General features: G+C 37.7%; 1 protein-coding gene across 1 annotated transcript in view; it reads right to left on the bottom strand.

The window, feature by feature from the left end:
• NDUFV2 (NADH:ubiquinone oxidoreductase core subunit V2) overlaps positions 1-18,533 on the bottom strand; it is a 32,258-nt gene extending 13,725 nt beyond the window's left edge. The window contains exons 1-4 of the mRNA XM_012446795.2: positions 18,426-18,533; positions 4,027-4,092; positions 2,568-2,630; positions 2,368-2,484 (exon numbers count right to left, since the gene is read on the bottom strand). Coding sequence (XP_012302218.1) covers positions 2,368-2,484; positions 2,568-2,630; positions 4,027-4,092; positions 18,426-18,479 — 300 coding nt within the window. The 5' untranslated portion in view covers positions 18,480-18,533. The remainder of the gene's footprint in view (positions 1-2,367; positions 2,485-2,567; positions 2,631-4,026; positions 4,093-18,425) is intronic.
• Positions 18,534-22,064: the final 3,531 nt, after the last annotated feature.

The following is a 22,064-nucleotide window of genomic DNA, read 5'->3' as shown; positions in this document are numbered from 1 at the left end:
TGATACAAAAGAAGAGCTGGCATTTCAGATGACAAGTATGTTGAACTTTTTCATATCAGGAATTCTAAAGGAAATGTATTCTCAAAAGACATCTAATCATGGCTCACTTGTGACAGATAAAGTAACTGTGCTATTTCATTCAGCAGTTCCAAATCAAGGATATATCCCTGAATCTGGGGAGCTCTCTATCAAAATACCCATGCTGAAACCCTACCAAAGGAATAATTTAATAAATCTGGAATGAGGCCCTGTCTAATTTGAAAAGGCTCCTCCCTAGAATTCTGCTGCACATCTCCCTACACCTTAGTGATGGTTGAAGAAATAATTATTAAGCTTCTGGATATTTTCTGTTGTAAGGCTAGGTGTTTCATGGGTTGGGAGAGGGGCAGTAACATTAAAATAAAAATACCAATTGTGAAGTGCAAAGAATTTGAGTCTATTTCCTATACTCTACACAAATCCAATCCTAAATATAATAGGATAATATATAAATCCCACACAAATCCAACCCTAAATATAATAGGACAATATATAAATACATATCTTTGAGACAGGATCTCACCATCTTGACCAGGCTGGTCTTAATCCCGAGTTCAGGCAATCCTCCCACATCAGCTTCTCAGGTACCTAGGACTACAGGCATGCACCACCATGCCTGTCTTATTTTTTTTTTTTTTTTTTTTTTTTTGAGACGGAGTTTCGCTCTTGATACCCAGGCTGGAGTGCAATGGCGCGATCTCGGCTCACCGCAACCTCCGCCTCCTGGGTTCAGGCAATTCTCCTGCCTCAGCCTCCTGAGTAGCTGGGATTACAGGCACGCGCCACCGTGCCCAGCTAATTTTTTGTATTAGTAGAGACGGGGTTTCACCATGTCGACCAGGATGGTCTCGATCTCTTGACCTCGTGATCCACCCGCCTCGGCCTCCCAAAGTGCTGGGATTACAGGCTTGAGCCACCGCGCCCGGCCGCCTGTCTTATTTTTTAAATCTTTTTACATTCAGTTTCTTATTTATTTTTATTTTGCTCTGCTAATGTGCCACTCAGCAAGATTTCCAACAGGCTTACCATTATTAAAAACATGATTTTTGCACAATAATAAAATTATAATTAGAAATATATACCTAAATCATTATAAAGTTGGCTATTTTAATTTAAAAAACAATGTTAAGTAACTTCCAAAGAAATATATAATTTATTGAAAACATAACCAACTATGTTTACTCAGGATAGTAACTCACTAAACTTGCTTTAAAATATTTTTCATAGTAAAAAAAATACCAAGGATCCACACAGAGTACTATATAAAGCAAATAAGATATCAATAAACTAAAATTTGTATTTAGGATTCTATTAGATAAATTGAGAATATTCCTAGTCTCCAAGAAAGATGATAGTCTAGCCTGACAGTTAAAACCAAATAAAATTTAGAAAGTAGCATGAATGAGGTAAAACAAAATCTCTATTAGTCGGTCAGGTAGAAAATGCACTGATTTAGAAATGAATTCGGTCCTAGCACCATCGCTTAGAAATTATAACGTAATAACTGGAAGAGACCTATGTAGTTCAAAACCTTCATCCCCAATGAGGAAGTTCAGAGAAAAATCAGATATCTTAGTTCTAAGTCAAAAATACTTTCCATTATATAACATGGCTTAATAGTTATATGATTCTCATCAGAATCAAATAGTACATGGTTTTTGTACAGCACTTTATAAATTATATGCTATAATACATCATCACACAAATGTAGTTATATTAATGGGGTACGAATAAACTTGAAATTTGGATTACTGCTGAAAACTATTAGAAAAAATAAATCAATATACATATGAATAGAGAAACTTCATATAAAATGGGTCATCCATAGCATCTAAAGGTTGATTCCAAAGTAGCGTAATCAAATTGTATAAATATCACATATTATACAGATTTTTGTTACAGCCTATAGCCAAAATTGTAAAATATTAAAAAGATTAATACTAGTAGTGAGCAGATTTTTTTTCTGTAATTCTAGTGTTTAAATATTACATTAATTTTCAGAATATCTTGACACTAAGTTATCCATATTTGGAATTTTTTATCTTCCCTATGACCATTCCTTCAATAGGGAAAAAAAAAATACCCACACACACCCTCTTTCACCATAATGCCTTCCTTATTTCCTGTAAGGACAGAAATCTCTACTTCACCTCTGTGCATTAAGGTAACCAACAAAAACACAAAGACAATTCAAAGAAACATACAAATAGCTAAAGGGCTCCAAAATCCTAGATTCTGACACGAGATAATCAGAGTAATTTCGATAAAAGGAAATTATTATACACAATCTGTTATCTTTTGTAACTACGGCAAAAATGAATCCAGTACCTTGTTCATAGCAGAGATGGGCAACCACCCATTCTGCCTTTGGGCTAAATCCAGGACTGGAAGAACAGCTGCTGCTTTATGGCCTTCTGGATAGTTTTTTACAATTGCCTCTATCCTCTATATAAAAGAAAAAACACCATTTTATACATCACAAAATACTACATATTTTGTAAACAATTATAATGTTAATTTAGCTATACCTTATAGTTTTCTGTTGTGAAATCAAATGGAGTATCAGGGTTATTCTCTGGAGTATCTCTGTGCTATACAACAAAAAAAGTTTTTCAGAATTATCCAAATTCTCTCAAGTGTGAATAACACTGTACATTACTAAACTATTATTTATTGTTTAATCTCAATATGATATATACCACTTTAATTCCAACATGATATATACCTCTCTATTCTTCCATCAAAAAGAACAACTAAACACATTTGATGAGCATGATTACCAAAGTTAGCAGAATTTAAAATTTTACAAAGGCCCATTTAAAGAGTAAGAGAAGTATCTTTAGCACCAAAAAACACCCCAAACAACAACAAAAGGTGTTATCCAGCTTCATTAGAGAATAAGATCTTCTGATAGAATTACCAAAACATTATCAGTTATTGGAAGCCTTTATCAAATTAAGACACAAAATTTTAAATGTGAACATATGTATATTTTCCCAAAAGAGAGGGTATCATATCATCAAAGGGAACTGGGATCCAAAAAGGTTAAGACCCATTACTTTAGGGAGGGTACAAAAGGACCCTCTCAAAAAACAAGAGAGAAAAAAAAGCACTATCTCTTTCCCACATTTTCCATAGTAGCCACAGCAAGAAGCTTTATTTCTTCTTAAAAGAGCAGAAGCAGGCCCTCTTCAAAAACTGACAAGAAATAGCACGTCAACAGGAAATCAAATGAGTCACACTGAGATTAACACGATCAATTAATGTTATGTATGTGTGGTGAACACAGAAATGAAGCTCTTGATATGTTAACTCTCAAGAGTTCTGCTTTTTAAGGACATAAACCAAAAGAGAGAAAACAAAAACTCTGGACAATAATGTCAAATATGTGGCCAATTTGATGCTTGATATGTAGCAGGAAGCTACTTCTTACACCACCAACTCTAAATCGTCATACAAGTCCATTGCCTTTACACTAGATTAATCCCTGAAAACTGCACCTTGTCAGAAAAGGGAGATATAATATCTTATCCTTTTCAAATTGTGTAACTGATCTGGGGAGTTCATAGACTTCAATCTATAAACTCTGGAAACTAAAAATATAAAAACCAGCTGCTAATCTAGTTACTACAGTACTAAAATCCAGGAGTTTCAAACTATTGTCATTTTGGGATTCCCCAAGTTACAACCTCCCAACCCTCGGTGAGCCAACATGACTGAGAACCCAAAGTGTGATGATAATCAGGTTAGGGCTCACACAGTAATTTCACTGGGAATAAATTCTTATTCCCAGAGTTTTCCTGGTACTAATTTAAACTCAAGAGGTTCAACTGGAACCACACCTTTTGAAATGTAGTAAATTCAATTAAATTTCTACAATGACTATCACATACCAAAGACAATGGTATTTAAGATATTTTGGATTTCTACAATGGATTTACCCAAACTTTCAAGTCTTTTTCCAAAGAAATCTAAGTAACTGCTTACCACAAATAAAGCTCCTCCAGCTCCATTCTGCATAGCTGTTTTATGCAAGTTCCTTACATGTCTTCCCTAAAATTTAAAATTTTAAGAAAGTTTAGTAAATCACAGCCTTAAGAAATTTTTCATGAAGAAATACTTTAGGATTCATAATTTAAAACAATGGAATCAACTTATAAAAGATCTTAAGAGTTATGGTATACTACCCTACACATCTCTGTTTCAGAAGAGGTATTTTACAAATGGAGATAAAAGGCAAGATTCACCTGCCTAACATCACACACAAGTCAACAGGAGAACCAGGACCACAACCAGATCTGCTGAGTTATATACCTTCCTGCCACGCTCTGCTAGAGTGCATTTGGAGAATTAATATACTATTAACTTACTTTCACTTTTGTCTGAATCAAGTTGGATGCCAGCTTTCACTTAGTGTGAACCTTCATAAACATGTTTTCATTCTATACAAATAAGTCATATACACTGTACAAATGAGTCAACAGTATCCTCCTTTTCAATCCTTTACTAACTTAATTCTGAAACTCCAGCCATAAAAAGTAGTTTCAGAAAGCTATTTATGATGACTGACAATGTTCAGTTGCTTTGGAAGGAATGTTATTCTCTCAGCTGCATTTAATTTTTCTTTGCCCTCTTGCTCCTACCCTCCACTCCTACCCTGTCCCCCACCCCCAAGTATTTCAACTACTGTTCTGGATTCCTCCAATATCTGAGTTCTGCTAACTGCAAATGACAGAACACTGGCTTAAACCAAGCATGGGATTGGCAAAGAGTTGAACAATTCAAAGGCAAATTTAAGAGAAGAAAGTAAACAGAGTAATATAACACAACGGTATATTTAACTTTTCTCTAGGTCCAAATATTTCAGCTGAAGATATACTGATAAGTAAGTTAACATGGAACAACTGCTTTAATTAACAAGAAAAGACCAAGATACAGGATGTGAGACACACACAAGTACAAAAGATAGGAGTGATAAATATCAATTTCAGGATAATTGGGAGGGAGGGAAGCAGTCAGAGGTACACAAGGGGGCCTCAATTGTACTGGTTTTGTTTTGAAAAATTAACTAAAACTAAAATTCAGAAGACAGTCACTGTCAGCTCAGATTTTTTTAAATCAAATAATTGTTGAGTAACATCAGTGAGTTACTTAACTAAATCCTGACAAAAAAGATTGTATATTTATAATAAAGAAGGATTAATTTTAAGAGTAGGGGAAGTATTCAATCTTCTCTTTTCTTAACTTCTGAACACTAACATTTTCTGTTTGTTGGCTTTTTATCCATTCTTTGCAGGTTGCCCTCAGGGCTCAGTTCACACTCCTATCTTCTTTTCTCTATAAAGCCTTTGCCTCTGAGAACTCATCCATTAACTCTACGCTGATGAATCTTCAATCTTATACACATTTGGTGACAAAAGGCTAATAGCCTGAAGAGATCATAAAAGCATTTTTAAAAATGAAAAAAAGAATAAAGATCACGAATAAAAATTTCACAGAATTCAAACTGCTTACTAGTAACTAAAAACATGCAATTTAAAATAACATTACTAGCTATCAAACTACCAAATATCTTTTTTCTTTTAAGGTAACATTCCATTCTGTTGAGCAGAGAGAGAAACAAGCACATATAAAAATTCATATAGCCTTTTAGAAGGCAAATTACCATGATATATGGAGAGCATAAATAAGTGTCCATTTTTTAACTTAGTAATTCTAACCTAGATATTTTTCCTAGAGTCCAAAATGAGGATAAAGCTCTACATGAAAACATGTTGTTCCTATCATGTTTATTGCAGCAAAAACACAAACAACCTAAAAGCCCAATCTGAGCAGGTTTTAATACTGGTAATTCTAACACTAAAATATTACATAGCTAACAAAAGTTTTTCAGAAAAATAATCACATAGAAAAAAGCATTTGTGTCACAATCACAACTGGAATCTATCAGCATTAAACAAAAAAGCGAAAATGCATAAATTACTATCCCAATTATTAAATATACATACTGATTAAAAGAATAGAAGGCCATAAGTGATTAAAAGTGCTTATCTCTTACTATGATGTTAATGAAATAAGGGATTCTTATTTTATATTATCTTATATTTTTCTCTATTTTCCAGATTTCCTATTAGCATGGATTAATTGGCAAAAAAAAAAAAAAAAAAAAAAAAAAAATCCTACTTATAACATTCATCAGGTGTAAGGAAAACTTGTCGTCTCTATTATAAAACCTATTTCTCCTTCAAACCTCCTTGTATATTAAATTAAATACCACCAAATCTCTAAATTAAAATAGCTTCCATTTTGGATTAATATTTGATCCTGTTCTCATTAATCCAGGATGTGTCATGTACTTTTATTTAAAATAAAAATGTAGAAATAATCTTGAAAATTATTCTTTAGGCCTATGTTGCGACATATTAGAAAATCTGTTCTGTGGCATTCTCTTGCTGATCTGTAAACTCTGGATATGCACATGAGTTTACAGACATATTTCTAAAAAGTTTTAAAGTCCAAATCATTGCAGACAGACTACTGATTGAAAAGGGTCAGATAAAGCAGCTAAATTCTAGGAAAAAAAGACATTCAGATTTTTTGTAGTTGTTATTGAAGACTTAGGTTTAGATTACCACTCTGCCACATACTAATCTTAATAACGTCTGACCTTGCCCAACTCAATTTTTTTAAGCCTCAATTTCTTTATCTATAAAACACGGATATCTTCTTATTGGATTATTTTGATATTTAAGTAAAGTTCCTCTGAAAGTACTATATAACCTGTAAAGCATTATTACTTGCTTAACTGACACAAGGATAAAACATTTAATAACTAAAAAAAGATCCAAACAACTGTACTTTAAAAACTACATCTATTTTTTAAAATTGTGCTGTCAGTTGACTTTATCTAAGAGTTACTATCAAACACAACATACTGCCAATATTCTTGCATTTGCACATATTTATTTTTTATTTATATCCACATATATTTGGCTTATAATTTTTCTGGTGAAATTATAATGTATTTGATGGTTAAAAAAAAACCATTCTGTAATCCCAGCACTTTGGGAGGCCGAGGTGGGTGGATCACGAGGTCAAGAGATCGAGACCATCCTGGTCAACGTGGTGAAACCCCGTCTCTACTAAAAATACAAAAAATTAGCTGGGCATAGTGGCGCGTGCCTGTAATCCCAGCTACTCAGGAGGCTGAGGCAGGAGAACTGCCTGAACCCAGGAGGCAGAGCTTGCGGTGAGCCGAGATCGCGCCATTGCACTCCAGCCTGGGTAACAAAAGCGAAACTCCATCTCAAAAAAAAAAAAAAAACCATTTACTTCTCCACTGAAATTAACTTACAAATTTCTATTTTAGTTAAAGAAAGTGGGGAAGGAGGAAGAAATAGCGGGATAGAAAGAGTTCCAGGGACTTAGGTTTGTGCACATTTTGAGAGCAGAGGCACCGACCAGCTTTTGTTTCAGACCACCTTTTCAATAATTTTTGTAGAGAGTATCTTCTCCAGGGACAAAAGTCGAGTGAGTTTTCTTGCAGACAGGGTTTCCCAAGCTCAAGGTCCCTTAGCTGTGATGCACAGGATTCACCTGGGCTGTTCCATGTCACTACCATGAGATATGAATGTCAAAGGCAACTAACCTGAAGTTCATGCTGCCTACTGACCCAGGATGCTACCTACTGACCCAGGATGCTGCCTCCTGCCAGCATCCATGAAACTGAAGCAGGTTAACTTGTTAGCTTACAAACTGGGTAATATTTCAGACCTGTCAGAGTTCTTAACAAGAAAGCCTATACAATATAGAAATGTGCCAGTTTCCATGTTTTACTGCTTTTTCTATCAAAATATCTCAACAGAGACATCATAAAAGAAACCAGTAACAGCTGCTGTCTCTAAGGAGAGGAACCAAGGATCTGGAACCAAGAACCCTATGAAGTACATGGTGTTATTATTCTGTGTTTACAAATGAGGAAAACAGGCTCTGAAGCTGAGCTTTTAACTGTCTTATTATATTGTCTCTCCATACATAGAGTATTTATGGAATATTAGATAACAATGATACATCCCCCTTTCAGAGGTGTTAGAATGTGGAAAATTAGAACGTGGGATGTATCATGGGTTAACATATAATATATGATATATGCAACATTTATTTTTTACCATAATACATATCCTTGTGTCCCTACTCTGTACTGTTAATGTATATTTACTATAAAATATAGTCTTGCTTCCTGTTTGAATTTTTTGCCATTGTATGTAATACATTTAAACTTTTAAAAACAAAAGAAGGGCCAGGTGCAGTGGCTCATGCCTTTAATCTCAGCACTTTGGGAGGCCAAGGCAAGTGTATCACTTGAGGTCAGGAGTTCAAGACCAGCCTGGCCAACATGGTGAAACTGCATCTCTACCAAAAAATACAAAAATTAGCCGAGTGTAGTGGCGCACACCTGTCCCAGCTACTCAGGAGGCTGAGGTGAGAGAATCGCCTGAACCTGTCTGGTGAAGGTTGCAGTGAGCTGAGATGGTGCCACTGCACTCCAGTCTGGGTGACAGAGACCCTATCTGAAAACAAAAACAAACAATAAAACCCAGTGAAGTCTTTAGTTATTTACCTGTCTCACTATCACCACTATTTCAGACATTATTTCATGTCTGTGCATTACTATAAGTCTTCTAGCTGATCCCTTTGTCAATCCAAAACATCCTGTCTAATGTCACCAATCTAAAAAATACCATCCTTCTGATGTTGAGTATGGTGTGTAAGACAACCAACACCAAACACGTTCTAGTATAAGAAGTGTCAATTCATCATTTCTAAAAAACACATTTTCAACATTCTAACACCTCTGAAAGTGGGATATATCACTGTTATCCACTGTATTCCATAAATACCCTATGTATGGAGAGACAATACAGCAAAATGGCTAAAAGCTCAGCTCCAGAGCCTGTTTCCTCATTTGTAAAAACAGAAAAATAATAGCACATACTTCATAGGGTTCTTGAGAGCATTAAAAGACATACTTCAGGCCAGGCACAGTGGCTCACGCCTGTAATTCCATCACTTTAGGAGGCTGAGGCAGACGCATCACCTGAGGCCAGGAGTTCAAGACCAACCTGGACAACATGATGAAACCCCATCTCTACTAAAAATATCAGAATTAGCTGGGCATAGTTGTGCATGCCTGTAATCCCAGCTACCTGGGAGGCTAGCTCATGCCACAGTACTCCAGCCTGGGCAACAGAGCAAGGCTCTGTCTCAAAAAAAAAAAAATGTAAAGTGTTTAATATTCTGCCTGGCAGATAGGAAGTACTATATTACTGTTAGCTATCATGAGCTATTATTATTAGAAGTACTACATGTCAGGCATTAAGCTTTTTACACATTATTTAATTCTTACAACTTCCCTGCAAGGTGGGCATTATTTCCAGAAATTTAAGCAGGTTATGAAAACGTCTCAAGGTTAGGTCACATCACTAATTATTGGCAGAAGTTATGTTAGATCCTAGGGCCACATGACTATGAAGACCATGTATTAGCCGCCCAACTATTTGATGACATCAAAGCTTTAGAAGAACACAGTAGTAGGTCTAAGAAACCAAGGGGTTTAAGGAAGAAAATCAGGCATCCATATACAGTGAGACAGATGAAAAAATGAAAAGTCCTGCCTCCTTGGTTTACAATGCTCCTGTTAAGAAAGAAAGATGCAAGTTAGTTAATCTTTTTTTAAATCCTTGCCACCCTTCTATTCCTGAAAAAAAAAAAAAAAAAAAAAAAAAAAAACCTGAATGTATACATACTAATGTAACATTTGACCAACTTAATTTTAAAGTCTGATGTCATCTCTTCAAAGTTGGATAAGAAGGGCTGAGATAATGTTTATAAAATAAAAGAAGCTGGCCAGGCACAGTGGCTCACACCTGTAATCCCAAAACTTTGGAAGGCCAAGCCTGGTAGATCACTTGAACCTAGGAGTTTAAAATCAACCTGCGCAACATGGTGAAATCTCTGCTTCTACAAAAAATACAAAAATTAGCTAGGCATGGTGGTACATGCCTATAGTCCCAGCTACTTGAGAGTTTGAAGTGGGAGCATCACTTGAGCCCAAGAGGTTGAGGTTGCAGTGAGCCATGATCATGCCACTGCACCCAAGCGTGGGTGACAGAGTGAGACCCTGTATCAAAAAATTAATAAGTAAACAAACAATAAAGAAGCAAACTAAATAGTGAAGATAAACTGATAAATCTTAGCCCTCAGTTTTTTCAACTGGCACAAATTGTTACTCATCCCTATCAAATTACAGGTGGCCTGAAAATGGCTTTGAACATTGTTTTTTGGTGTGTTTAAAGAATATCACCTATTTTACATTCATTGTAAAGTCTATGTCAGATACTTTCAATAAAGGAATAAAATACTAAAAGTTCAAATTAACATCTTTATACTACTCACTGGACCATTTGAAATGTTTCACTTTGAAATAAAGAGGCATTCCAGGGCTAGGCTTAGAACTGAAAAAAACTACTTAGCTCAGCTGGAATGATTCAAAGAATAAGATGAGATCCCATCCATCCCCTACTTTGACTAAGTCTAGTCTTTTCCCTAGAATCTAGTTTCTCATTAGACTCTGAAATGTCTACACCTCAAAAAATTCCAATTGAGTCCAACTGAAAATCCAAGTAACTTCCTTTTTAAAGAAAAGCATGCAACCAAGTGACTATTTTAAATAAACAAGATCATAACCTAATATATAGCTCAAAATTAACAGTGGGTTTGAATTCTAGCTGCTTATTTTTTTCAGTGTTTCAGAAGAAACAGAGATGATTTAAGCAGGCAAAAATAGTGGCTGCCTTTTCGTTGGATTCAAGTAACCTTGAATACCTTTGTGTTAAGCTCTTCTACATACCTTTTTTCATCAATTCCTAAAAAAATCTGTAGTTAGTCATCATTTCCATTTTACATTTAGAAAAACTCAGGCTCAAAGACAGTAACTTAGCCAGCCACAGTCGCTCACGCCTATAATCCCAGCACTTTGGGAGGCTGAGGTGGGTGGATCACTTGAAGTTGGGGTTTGAGACCAGCCTGACCAACATGGAGAAACCCCATCTCTACTAAAAACACAAAATTAGCCAGGCGTGGTGGCAGCGGCTACTTGGGAGTCTGTAATTGCGGCTACTTGGGAGGCTGAGACAGGAGAATTGCTTGAAGCCAGGAGGTGGAGATTGTGGTGAGCCAAGATTGCACCATTGCACTCCAGCCTGGGCAACAAGAGCGAAACTCCATCTAAAAAAAAAAAAGGACAATAACTTGCCCCATATCGCACAATTAGTGACAGAGCTGGATTCTGAGCCTAGGCTCTTTGAATCTAAGGACCCTGTGCTCTTTTTACCAGCCTTTCCCTTTTACTGTAATTGGCAATATCAATAGCTCAAAATGACAAAAATTGAAGTTTTATATTCTCCCCAAGAAAAGGACTCCCTAATGGTCTTTTCATGGGCTCTACTCTTCTTCTGAATTTCTTCGGTTGTTCAAACAATACTACCATCCAACTAAGCTCACCTTTTAGTTCTATCAGACATCTGGACATTAAAAGGACCCATCCAACCAGGAGAACGTAATAACAGACTAGGAAGCTGTAAGACAAAACTGACAAAATCAGTAATCTACTTAGTCAAAAAGAAAAGACTAAGGTCAGGCAATTCAAAACCCCCTCTTTCTCCTTTATTAGCAGCCAACTAAGGAAAGGAATATACCTTTTAGATGATCCCTAATATTTACAGATTAAATCCACCAAAATGTGTATTTGCTTGTTCAAGAGTCACAGGGCACATGTGAAACATCTCCGGTGAGTCCAAAGTGGTCTGAGGTCTCTCCATGCTTTCCTCTCACTGTTCACAATACCTGCTGACTTGTTACCTACAGCCTCCCCCATTGCTAGCTCAAGCAAAAAACGTGAAACCTCCTCAAAAAGTCAGGGTCTGTAATACATTCATTCAGAGTAGGTATTTTTACATTTTAAAAAAATCCTTGAGGCCGGACACAGTGGCTCACGCCTGTAATCCCAGCACTTTGGGAGGCCGAGACAGGTGGATCACCTGAGGTCAGGAGTTTGAGATCAGCCTGGCAAACATGGTAAAACCCTGTCTCTACTAAAAATACAAAAATTAGCCAGACACAGTGGCACGTGCCTGTTATCCCAGCTACTTGGGAGGCTAAGAAGGAGAATCACTCGAACCTGGGAGGCAGACGTTTCAGTGAGCCAAGATCACACCACTGAACTCCAGCCTAGGCGACAGAGTGAGACTCTCTCAAATAAAAAAAAAAAAATCCTTGAAAAAACAACATTAACGAAGTTGATGCTGGGTTAATAGTTGTGAAATCTATTTCAAGGATAATTATAAATACAAATGCTTACTCTATGTCAGATTCCATGCTATAAACTTTACAAATCTACACTGTAATTCATTTATTTTTCTCAACAAGCCTACCAAATAGATATTATTATCTTGTTTTACAGGTGAGAAAAATTAAGGCTCAAAGAAGAGGGAAAAACTTTCCCTAGATTACACAGCTAAATAAATGAAATGCCACATATACATTTTCCTGACTTCAGTACATGCCTTAATCACGAAAATTTAAGTTTTGCTGTATTTTCAAATAGACATAGGAGGACTTTTACAAACATCCTCCAAATAAAGTTCCATCAGTAATTTAACTAAAAATGTTAATTCAGGTTAAAGAAATTTAAGTAATTTTTCCCATACTACGAGAGAATTAACAAATGTAATTTGGCTAAATTTTATATTATAGAAAAGCTACAGGTATTACGGGCACTGTGCATTACAGATTAAGGTAACAATATTAATGATTCCAGCCATCTTGACTATAAATTAAACATTCTTTACTTATCTAAAATCCAATATGGATATAAGCAACAACCAACTGTTCCAAAAACAAAAATAATTTGTAGAAATGAAAAGCCAAGTCCAGTGGACCTGGGTTGTCTCATCTCATGCACTTCACTGTTCTTGTATATGTAGCTAGCTATACCTACAACATTATCTCAACTTACACCTTCCACTCATCCATCATGACCAAAGTTAACCTCCTTTACTTACCCCTTTAAAGCCCTAGCTAAACCTCCATCTCTTTTCCCTAAGCAAAATGAAATCATTTCCCTAGTCTGCTTACGCTGGCACACTTTTTTTTTTGAGATGGAGTCTGGAGTGCAGTGGTGCAATCTTGGCTCACTGCAACCTTCGCCTCCCAAGTTCAAGCCATTCTCTTGCCTCAGCCTCCCAAGTAGCTGGGACTACAGGCGTGCACCATCACACCCAGCTAATTTTTTTTATTCTTAGTAGAGACAGGGTTTCACCATGTTGGCCTGGATGGTCTCAATCTCTTGACCTTGTGATCCACCCGACTCGGCCTCCCAAAGTGCTAGGATTACAGGTGTGAGCCGCTGTGCCTGGCCAGCACACCTTTTATTATTACAGTGCCTATTAAATCTTCACCATACATAGTGACTTCCCTTAGCAACTTTGATTGTTTGAGCAACTTCAGAAAGATAGATTAACAAAACAGAACTTGCAAACAAACCCAGCCCTTATGACTGTCTGATCTTGGGCATTTATTTGTCCAGCAATCTTCATATATCTCGCATATAAATATGGGAACACCTAGTAAAATATCCCACACATAAAGCTACCTTCCTCCTAAGCAAAATGTATGTAAACTGTCTTTAATGTTTTGTTAAATACAAGACATTTCCTACAACTGATTTATAACATCCTTCCTGAACTGATTCAAAAACTAGTGACAAGGTTTCCCACTAGAAAATCAGAATGACTTTCAACAGGTTATGCAGCATGGTCAATGGACCTATAATTTATTACTCAATGTACTGAGTACTAAGGTACTACACAGTGCCCAAAGAGAAGGGAAATTCAACTATTTATAACTTTGAAACGGAAATTGAGCTCACATCTCTAATAAAAAGATCCAGATCTGCAGTTTGCAACAGTGGCCTACTGAACCTGACTGAATAAAGTTTGCTCATTCTCTCTCTCCTTAGACTGCTAATTTATGGCTGTGGCAGGGAGAATAATGGTCTCCCAAACATACTCACATCCTAATCCTGGAAACCTGTGAATATTGGTTTACACAACAAGGAAGAATTAAGGCTGCTAATCAGCCGACCTTAAAATAGGGAGATTATCCTGGATTATCTAGGTGGGCCCAATGTCATCAATCACAGGGCTCTTACAAAGTGGAAGAGGAAAGAGAGTCAAAGAAGGATATGTGATGAATGCCAGAAATAAGAGTCAGAATGATGCGACGTAAAAACTAGACCTGCCTTTGCTGGCTCTGAAGATGAAAGAAAGGGCCAAGAGCAGTTTCTAGGAGCTGGAAAGGCCAAGAAAATAGATTCACCTGTAGAGCCTCCAAAAAGGAATGAAGCTCGGCCTACACTTTCATTTTAGTCCACTGAGACCTGTGTCACTTTTAACCTACAGAACTGTAAGATAAAAAAATGTGGTGTTTTATGCCAGAAAGTTTGTGGAAATTTGTTACAGCAGGAATATAAAACTAAATATTTTGGGGTGTTTTTCCTACATTAACTTTTTTAGAGTCCTTTGAGCCAAAATGGAGATACACTGGGACATTACAAAATCAAGTTTAAGAATCTCTAATGGAATGCGGAAAATATTTCATTCTACAGAACTTAAAAATTTAGAAGGAAAAGTGCCACCATACAAGATGGTGCACAGTCTACAAAACTTAAAATTTGGAAGGAAAAGTGCCATCATACAAGATGGCATACTTCTACTATGGCTAAGCAGACACTGTCAGGCCAAACCACTGAATAATAACTATAAACTCTGAACAAAATATTTTTTAAAAAACAAAAGCTTTCTGAAGGCACTGGGGAACAACCAAAACAGGCAGAAACAGAAGGGGAGTCTACATTCATAAGAAACTAATGGGGTTTTGATTTTTGTTTACATCTTCTAGCCTGAAGGGAGGCCTCAGTGAGAGTTTGGAACAACAGACATGGTAAAGTGGGAAATCCCAGAAAAGGAAGAGCCACAAAGGGGGAGGGAGCCCTACATTCTGTATATAAATTCTATGGAAATCTCTGGCTGAACCCTAAACCATGTATGTACATGCTGCAGACTCCAAGGAGCCTAGCTAAAAGAAGTGAACCAATATTTGATCTGCTGCCCACAAGGGATATGGATAGCAACAACAAAACACACTATTTGGAGGAAGGATCTAGAACCTCTAAAACATATCATTCACAAAATTCAGCATACAATCCAAAATTGTTCAACATATGGGAAACAAACAAAAAAGGCAAACACATTTTCAAGAAAAAAGAATCAACTAAGATTACCAGACAAAAATTTCAGGACAGCTATAACCATGCTTAAAGACATAAAGGAAAATATCCTCAATGAATGAAAAAATACACAATACAGATTGTACCGGACCTACAATGGCTTGTCTTGAAATTTCCCAACTTTACAATTGCGTGAAAGTGATGACTATTCAGTATGTTCTTCGATTAAGTCCAGATAACCCCACTGAAAATGGAAATTTACAACACTTTTTCAATTTACAATGGGTTTATCAGGATGTAATCTCATTGTAAGTTAAGGAGCATCTGTAATTGAAAATGCCACCACAACCCCTCTCACCTATGAAACTACAGTAGCAGCTTGGGAATGAGGCAGTGATTAAGTTCTAAAGTGGTATCAACATTACAGAAAACCATGGGCAATTACTGAAGAAGAGAATAGACTTATTCTGATTATCTATTACTCCATAATTTATAATTTTTAGTCAATAATTACAATCACCTGTGAGGTATTTATCCCACTTTACAGAAAAGAAAAATGAGGCTCAAAGAGATTAAGATGGCTCAAGGTCACACAAACTAGTACTTAATTCTGGCCATATTTTAAGCAATGATGAACTGAAAAGCCTCTTCAAGAGAATGGCAGGTAACAAAGCAGAAATTAGAATAGGCAATTTCTTTGAAAGTATAAATAATCTTTAAAGGTTTCTCATTTAGGAAAGGAACTTCCTTAGGTAGACTGTTCTCATACTTTTCTTGATACTTGCTAGGTTTATGTGAAATCCCACTACCTGTGAAAGGTTAGAAGGGCCTGATTATATAAGTAATGGAATATCCTCACAATGGAACGCTATTAGCATTAAAACGACAGTATAGAAATATCTACTCACAAGGAAAGCTAATCAAAATATATTATAAAAAAGCAGGCTACCAAACAGTATAAATATATTCCAATTTTTTTGTAAAAAAAAAAAAAGTCATCTGTAAGGTCTGGTAAGTGTAGACATCAAAATGTTTCCAGGCTGACAAGACAATGGATGATTTTTATTTTTTGAGCATATTCTATTTGCTAGTCTCAATATTGTTTTTCCTACAACGTATTATGTGTGTAATAAAAAAACTTACTCATCAACTCAACAAATATTTATTGGGTACATACTGTTTATCAGGTACTATTTGTTTACAGAAGTGGGGAGAGGGAGTTGCAGAAACATTAAACTTGATTAAAATGGTCCTCACTACTCAAGTTGTTCTTTTCAGTTAAAACTGCTTTTCAATTTATACTTCTAGCACCTTTGCCTCAAAAACAAAAGAAACAAAATCTACAAGTACTCTTACTTCTATTCTTTCTGGATGTCTGATCCTTATCATCTTTCACCTAGCATTCTGCAAGAGCCTCTTATTTACTTAGTCTCCCTGTTTCTGGGTCCATATCAAACCCATTCCACCCTCAGTCCCATCCAGTGACCCACCCAAAACGGAAACCAGACCATATTTCTCTACTCCTCTAAAACCTTTCACTGACTTCTGACTGCCTCTAAGATAAAGTCAAATTTTTTAGTATGGCATGCAAGGAGCTCCAGTGTCCAGGCCCTGTCTCTCCCTTATTTCATTTGGGAACACACCTTACCTCCAACAGTAAAGGTGGCTTGTCACACATACCAATCTTTTTCTTGCCAAGAAGGGTTTTAAGTTGTCCTTTCTCACCTAGAATACCCTCTGACTTCATGCCCAATCTGTTAGTATTACCTTCAGGAAAAATCTTACGCACCTTGAAACCACATTGGATGACCCAATTCATATCTCTAACACTACTTTTACATTGTCTCATATTTATCTTAAAGTTCCTCTTACACGAGACTATCAATTCCAAAAGAACGGGAACTGTCTAAGTCTTTTCCTTATCTGTAATATGAGGAAAAAGTAATACCAACCTCAAAAAGAGATGTGGAATGTAGATATTTAACTCAGTGCTTGGCATACAGAAAACAGTTATCAAATGACTATCATTTATCCAAACTGCTACCTGGAGCTCAGCAGTGCATGACCTACAGTAAGACTTCAAGTTTATTGAAAGACTGAATTCTGCAGAAGGGTATATTCGCATTTTACAAATGAAGAAAAGGAGAAAGATTAACAAAAGCCACAAAAGGCAGTTAAATTACCATTCAAACTCGAGTCTAACTCTAAAGCCGTGAATTCATTCTCAACCAATATACACTATCTCCCTTTTTTGCTGAGAACTGACCTAACCTATTGTACTCCTAGAAAACGAACAAAACTAAGGCTTCTTTCCAGTATTATTTGTGTAACAGGCCCTGTTGTTATCATCGACATTTCTGGAATCTGCATTTTTAGATGAACGTAAAGGAGTGTTTCAACTTCTCTGCAATTCAATTTCCCTGCCTGCCATGTACTCGGATCTCAAAAAGACCACTTAACCTCTAAAATCCTGTGGTTCTTTAACTGGGTGCAATTATTTGCGACGCCGTTCTTTCAGAGTCAGTTTGATACGATATATTTACCCAGCATTTCCGATATGCAAAGTACAACTGCAGTAAATGAAACACTGGTCACCCTTTTCCAGCCCTAAGGAAGTTCTCCGTAAGCCTTCACCAAGTAAGCCAGGGCACTCCAGCATGCTGCAATCTGACAGCATCAAGGTCACTAGGCTTGAAATGTGAGATGCCTCCTTCGGGACAGCGAAAGAGCAAAAAAAAAAAAAAAAAAAAAAAGAAGAAGAAAAGAAAAGAAAAAAAAATCACCATGCAGCCCCTCCTTTCTATCCTCCTTAACCAAACTAGGAGTACACTTCCCAGTCTGGCAACCCTCCCTCAGTGTTCCTCACTCTTACGGTGGGGCTGCAGCGGCCTCCCTGAGAAGAGAGCGAAGGCCATAGTTTCTCTGCCGCCGCCTGCAGGCCCGTGCAGAACCCAGGGCTCTCCTGCGCCCAAAACTAAGGGAGGCACAGAGGACAAGAGAAGGGCGGCGGCAGCGCTAGGCTCAACTCGAGCCTCCTTACCCAGCGGGCGGTGAGGACAGCGGCCCGGGCCCGGAGCGCTGCGGAGAAGAACATGGCGGACCACACTGTCACCTTTCCCCGACCGCGCCAAGCGAGAATCCCGAGCGAGCCCGGGACGCACAACGTGCGCGCTTCCGAGTCCAGGCCTAGGAGTTCAGGGCGGCACGCCGCTCCTTACGCCTAGGGGCGGTGGCCTACGAGAGGGAGCAAGGGCGCGCGGGGTCTGCTGGGGGCCAGTGGGCGGAGACTTTCCGGGAGCGGGGCGGGGACCAACCCGCGCTCTAAAAGGGCGGTTTCCCACGGGCTGCTGCAGAGGTCTTGGCCTTGAAAGGGAGAGTCCGCGAGTGGCACTGTGGGCTCCAGGGTAACGAAGCGCCCGCCTGGATTTATAGGCTTATGGAGAGCCTTGTGAGGATTAGCCACCTACTCTTGTATTGTTGGTTAAAAATAAAGTCAGGTTACAACCCACTATAAATCTTATTCTACATATCATGGAATTCAAGACACAGTGGGCTGCTATCCAGTGTACTAGCCATAGACACCAAATGTCTTGGTTCCCATTTTTTTGCATTAGAGATATGTGTGACATATTTAGGGGTGAAATGGTATGATGTCTGGAATTTGCTTGAGAATAGTGAGGAGTGGAAGGTGAAAAATGAAGCAAATTGGCCTAAGTATGGCTATAGAAGCTGCATGGTCGTTATTTACTATTCTTGGTACTTTTGTACATATTAGATATTTCCCTAATGAAGCTGAAAAAAAAAGTCACTTCCTTCTTGACGGTTGTTTGGTTCTCTCTGGAAATTCCAACAAGTATTTATTCAGTAACAGCTCTAATGTTCACAGTACTATTTCCTGGTGTGGAGAGTGTACCAGGCACTAACTACCTCTTGATTTTTCACGTCACTGCCTTCTTTTCTGGAGTGTCACGTCCTGTACCCATCCCCTTCCTTTTGCCCATTTACTTTGCTATAATAAACTTGTGAATACTTTCTGGAACATTCACAGCAGCACAGGGATTTTAAAAATTTATCCCTCATTAGTTTAAAAACTCAAAAATATTCCATTGCAACCCCTATGAATCATATTTCACAAATAATAGAATTCAAGACACGGAGTACTGCTGCCCAGTAAGCTAGAAATAGACACCAAATGCCTTGGTTCCCGTTCCTTTGCTTTATATTTTATGTTACTTTGCCTATACTAAATCAGCTTCAGTATTTCCCTTTAAAAGGGAAAGACAGTCTGGCCCTTAATGTAAATGTATGTTGTTATAAAGTTACCTAAATACATATATATCTAACACAATTGTGCACATAATAGTTCTTATTGTTCTTATACAACTAAAACCAAAACATGTCACAAATACTTGATGGATGATACTGACATGATATGGATTATTTTTGAATCTGTAATGCATGCTTTTACTGAATTTTATTAGGGCCTTCTCTGACTCCCAATCCAGATATATCCTTAAGATACCGTCCAAAAATATGCCTGCTTGCACTTTCACTACTACATTTACCTCCAGATTCTTATAACCTCCATGGGTGAAGAAACCTGCCCTTCCCATAGTTCAGCAACTTGCACTATACCTGGCAAATGGAAGGCATTCAATAAATATTTGTTGGTTGAATGAAAATCTTGCTCATAGTGCAAATATTCTGCCTACCTAAAAGATCGACATTATGCACATTTCTATTTGTCTTAGGTCAAAATTATGCTTGTTTCTATGTGTATCGGTGAGAGTGCTTTTTGCTACAAGTAACAGGAGATCTAACAAGTAGATTAAATGATATTGGGTTCATTGTCTCACATGAAAATCTAGAGGTAGAGTAGTTCCAAGGTTCATTAATTCAACCTTGCCCAAGGATGTCCTCCAAATCTTTAGTGCCTTCTACCTTTTTACTCCAACATACTCAGCCATGACTCCTATTATGGACACAAGATGGCTGCAGCAGTTCCAAGTATCATATGCAGATGACATCATTCCAAGGAAGAAAAAGAACTCTTATCTCTAAAGTGTCCCAGATGTTCCTCCAGCAGACTTCTTGTCTCATTGGCTTACAAGACATGATGGTTAAGCAGGCAGGCTCTAGAATCAGACTATGGGGGTTCAGATGCTGCTTTCTAGCTGCATGACTTTAGGCAAGTTAGTCTCTTTGGGCTTCGGTTTAATAATGATACCTTCCTCATGTCTTTATTATGAGAATGTGAAAGGAAAATAAATTTCGGGGCCCCCAAATCACTAAGCCGAAGGAAAAGACAAGCCGGGAACTATGTCAGGTAACACTACCTCCCTGTCTTTTTTCCTAAATAAGATAGTTACAAAGATTAAAAGCTACATACCTCCTCACAGTTTGACCTAAAGGAAATACGGAGGACAAAGACAGAGCTCAATGTCATCCCTTTGAGGCTCACCTTAGACAAATGCATATCTGGTTGCTTTCTCTGCCCTATTGTTCATGTAAAAATGTAAATTCACTGAGCCGGACTAAATTTTGTATTCAGTGGAGGGCTGATTAAGGGCTCAAAATAATGCAACCTTTTGTCTCTTATCTACTTATGACTTGGAAGCCCGGCCTCAAGCTGTCCCACCTTACTGGAGTGAACCAATGTACATCTTACACATATTGATTGATGTTTCATGTCTCCCCAAAATGTGTAAAAGCAAGATGTACCCCAACCACCTTGGACACATGTCGGTAGGACCTCCTGAGGCTGTGTCATTGGTGCGTCCTTAACCTTGGCAAAATAAACTTTCTAAATTGATTGACAACTATCTCAGATACCTTTTGGTTTACAAGAATGAAATTGAAGTGGCATCACTATCTGGGGTAAATATCCAGGTTTCATCATCTCCCGCAAAGAGGATTAAGGACACAGACACATGTGGGTGGGTTAAGGAGTGGAAAGTTGAATAGGCAGAAGAAAGCAGAAAGGAGAGCAGCTCCTTGTGAGACATCTGAAAGAAGGGGCAAGGGCGGACCACAGCAGATTTTATAAACAGGCTTGAGGAGGCATTGTCTGATTTATGTAGGGCTCACAGATTGGCTTGAGCAAGTGTGATGTTTACATAGTGCTTGGAAAGCTGGTCATTCCACCCTAGTCTTATTATGCAAATGGACTTTTCACTTGGCCCTCTAGTCAGCTCCTTACCGTACAGGTGGCTGGCAAAATGACAAGATGGGGCCACCACTTTGAACGTGCTTCATCCCAGATAGTATATTCCTATGGGCACAACTGCTGGAATTCACCTGTGCAAGCTTCTAGTTTGCTTGTCTATGTCTGCAGCTCGATTTTACTGGCTGCTGTTTCTTAGAAAAGAAAATGATTGGGGGCTGCCTTTTATTAAAAGAAAAATCTTACTGAGGACTCCCATACCCTCACTATCTGCCTAAGCAATTTCTTCTTAACTCCTGTATCGAAATGAGTTGATACCTTTTAAAGTTCTTTGAAAAGTACCTAGCACAGAGTAAATGCTTACTAAGAGTTAGCCTTCATCATCATTATCACCATCATCAGAACAGGACATTACAATGTTATGATGATTAAGCCACTAACTAGAAAGGAGAATGGAAGTGCTAGTTTGGGGCCCATTGGCTCCTGAACGAAATAACTCTCCCAGCAAGGAAGGGG

Source organism: Aotus nancymaae, unplaced genomic scaffold, assembly GCF_030222135.1.
Source record: "Aotus nancymaae isolate 86718 unplaced genomic scaffold, 86718_ANA_hifiasm-v0.15.2.pri h1tg000020l, whole genome shotgun sequence".
Lineage (NCBI taxonomy): Eukaryota > Metazoa > Chordata > Mammalia > Primates > Aotidae > Aotus > Aotus nancymaae.
Note: the sequence above shows the minus strand (reverse complement) of the source record. Positions and strands in the feature narration are given on the sequence as shown.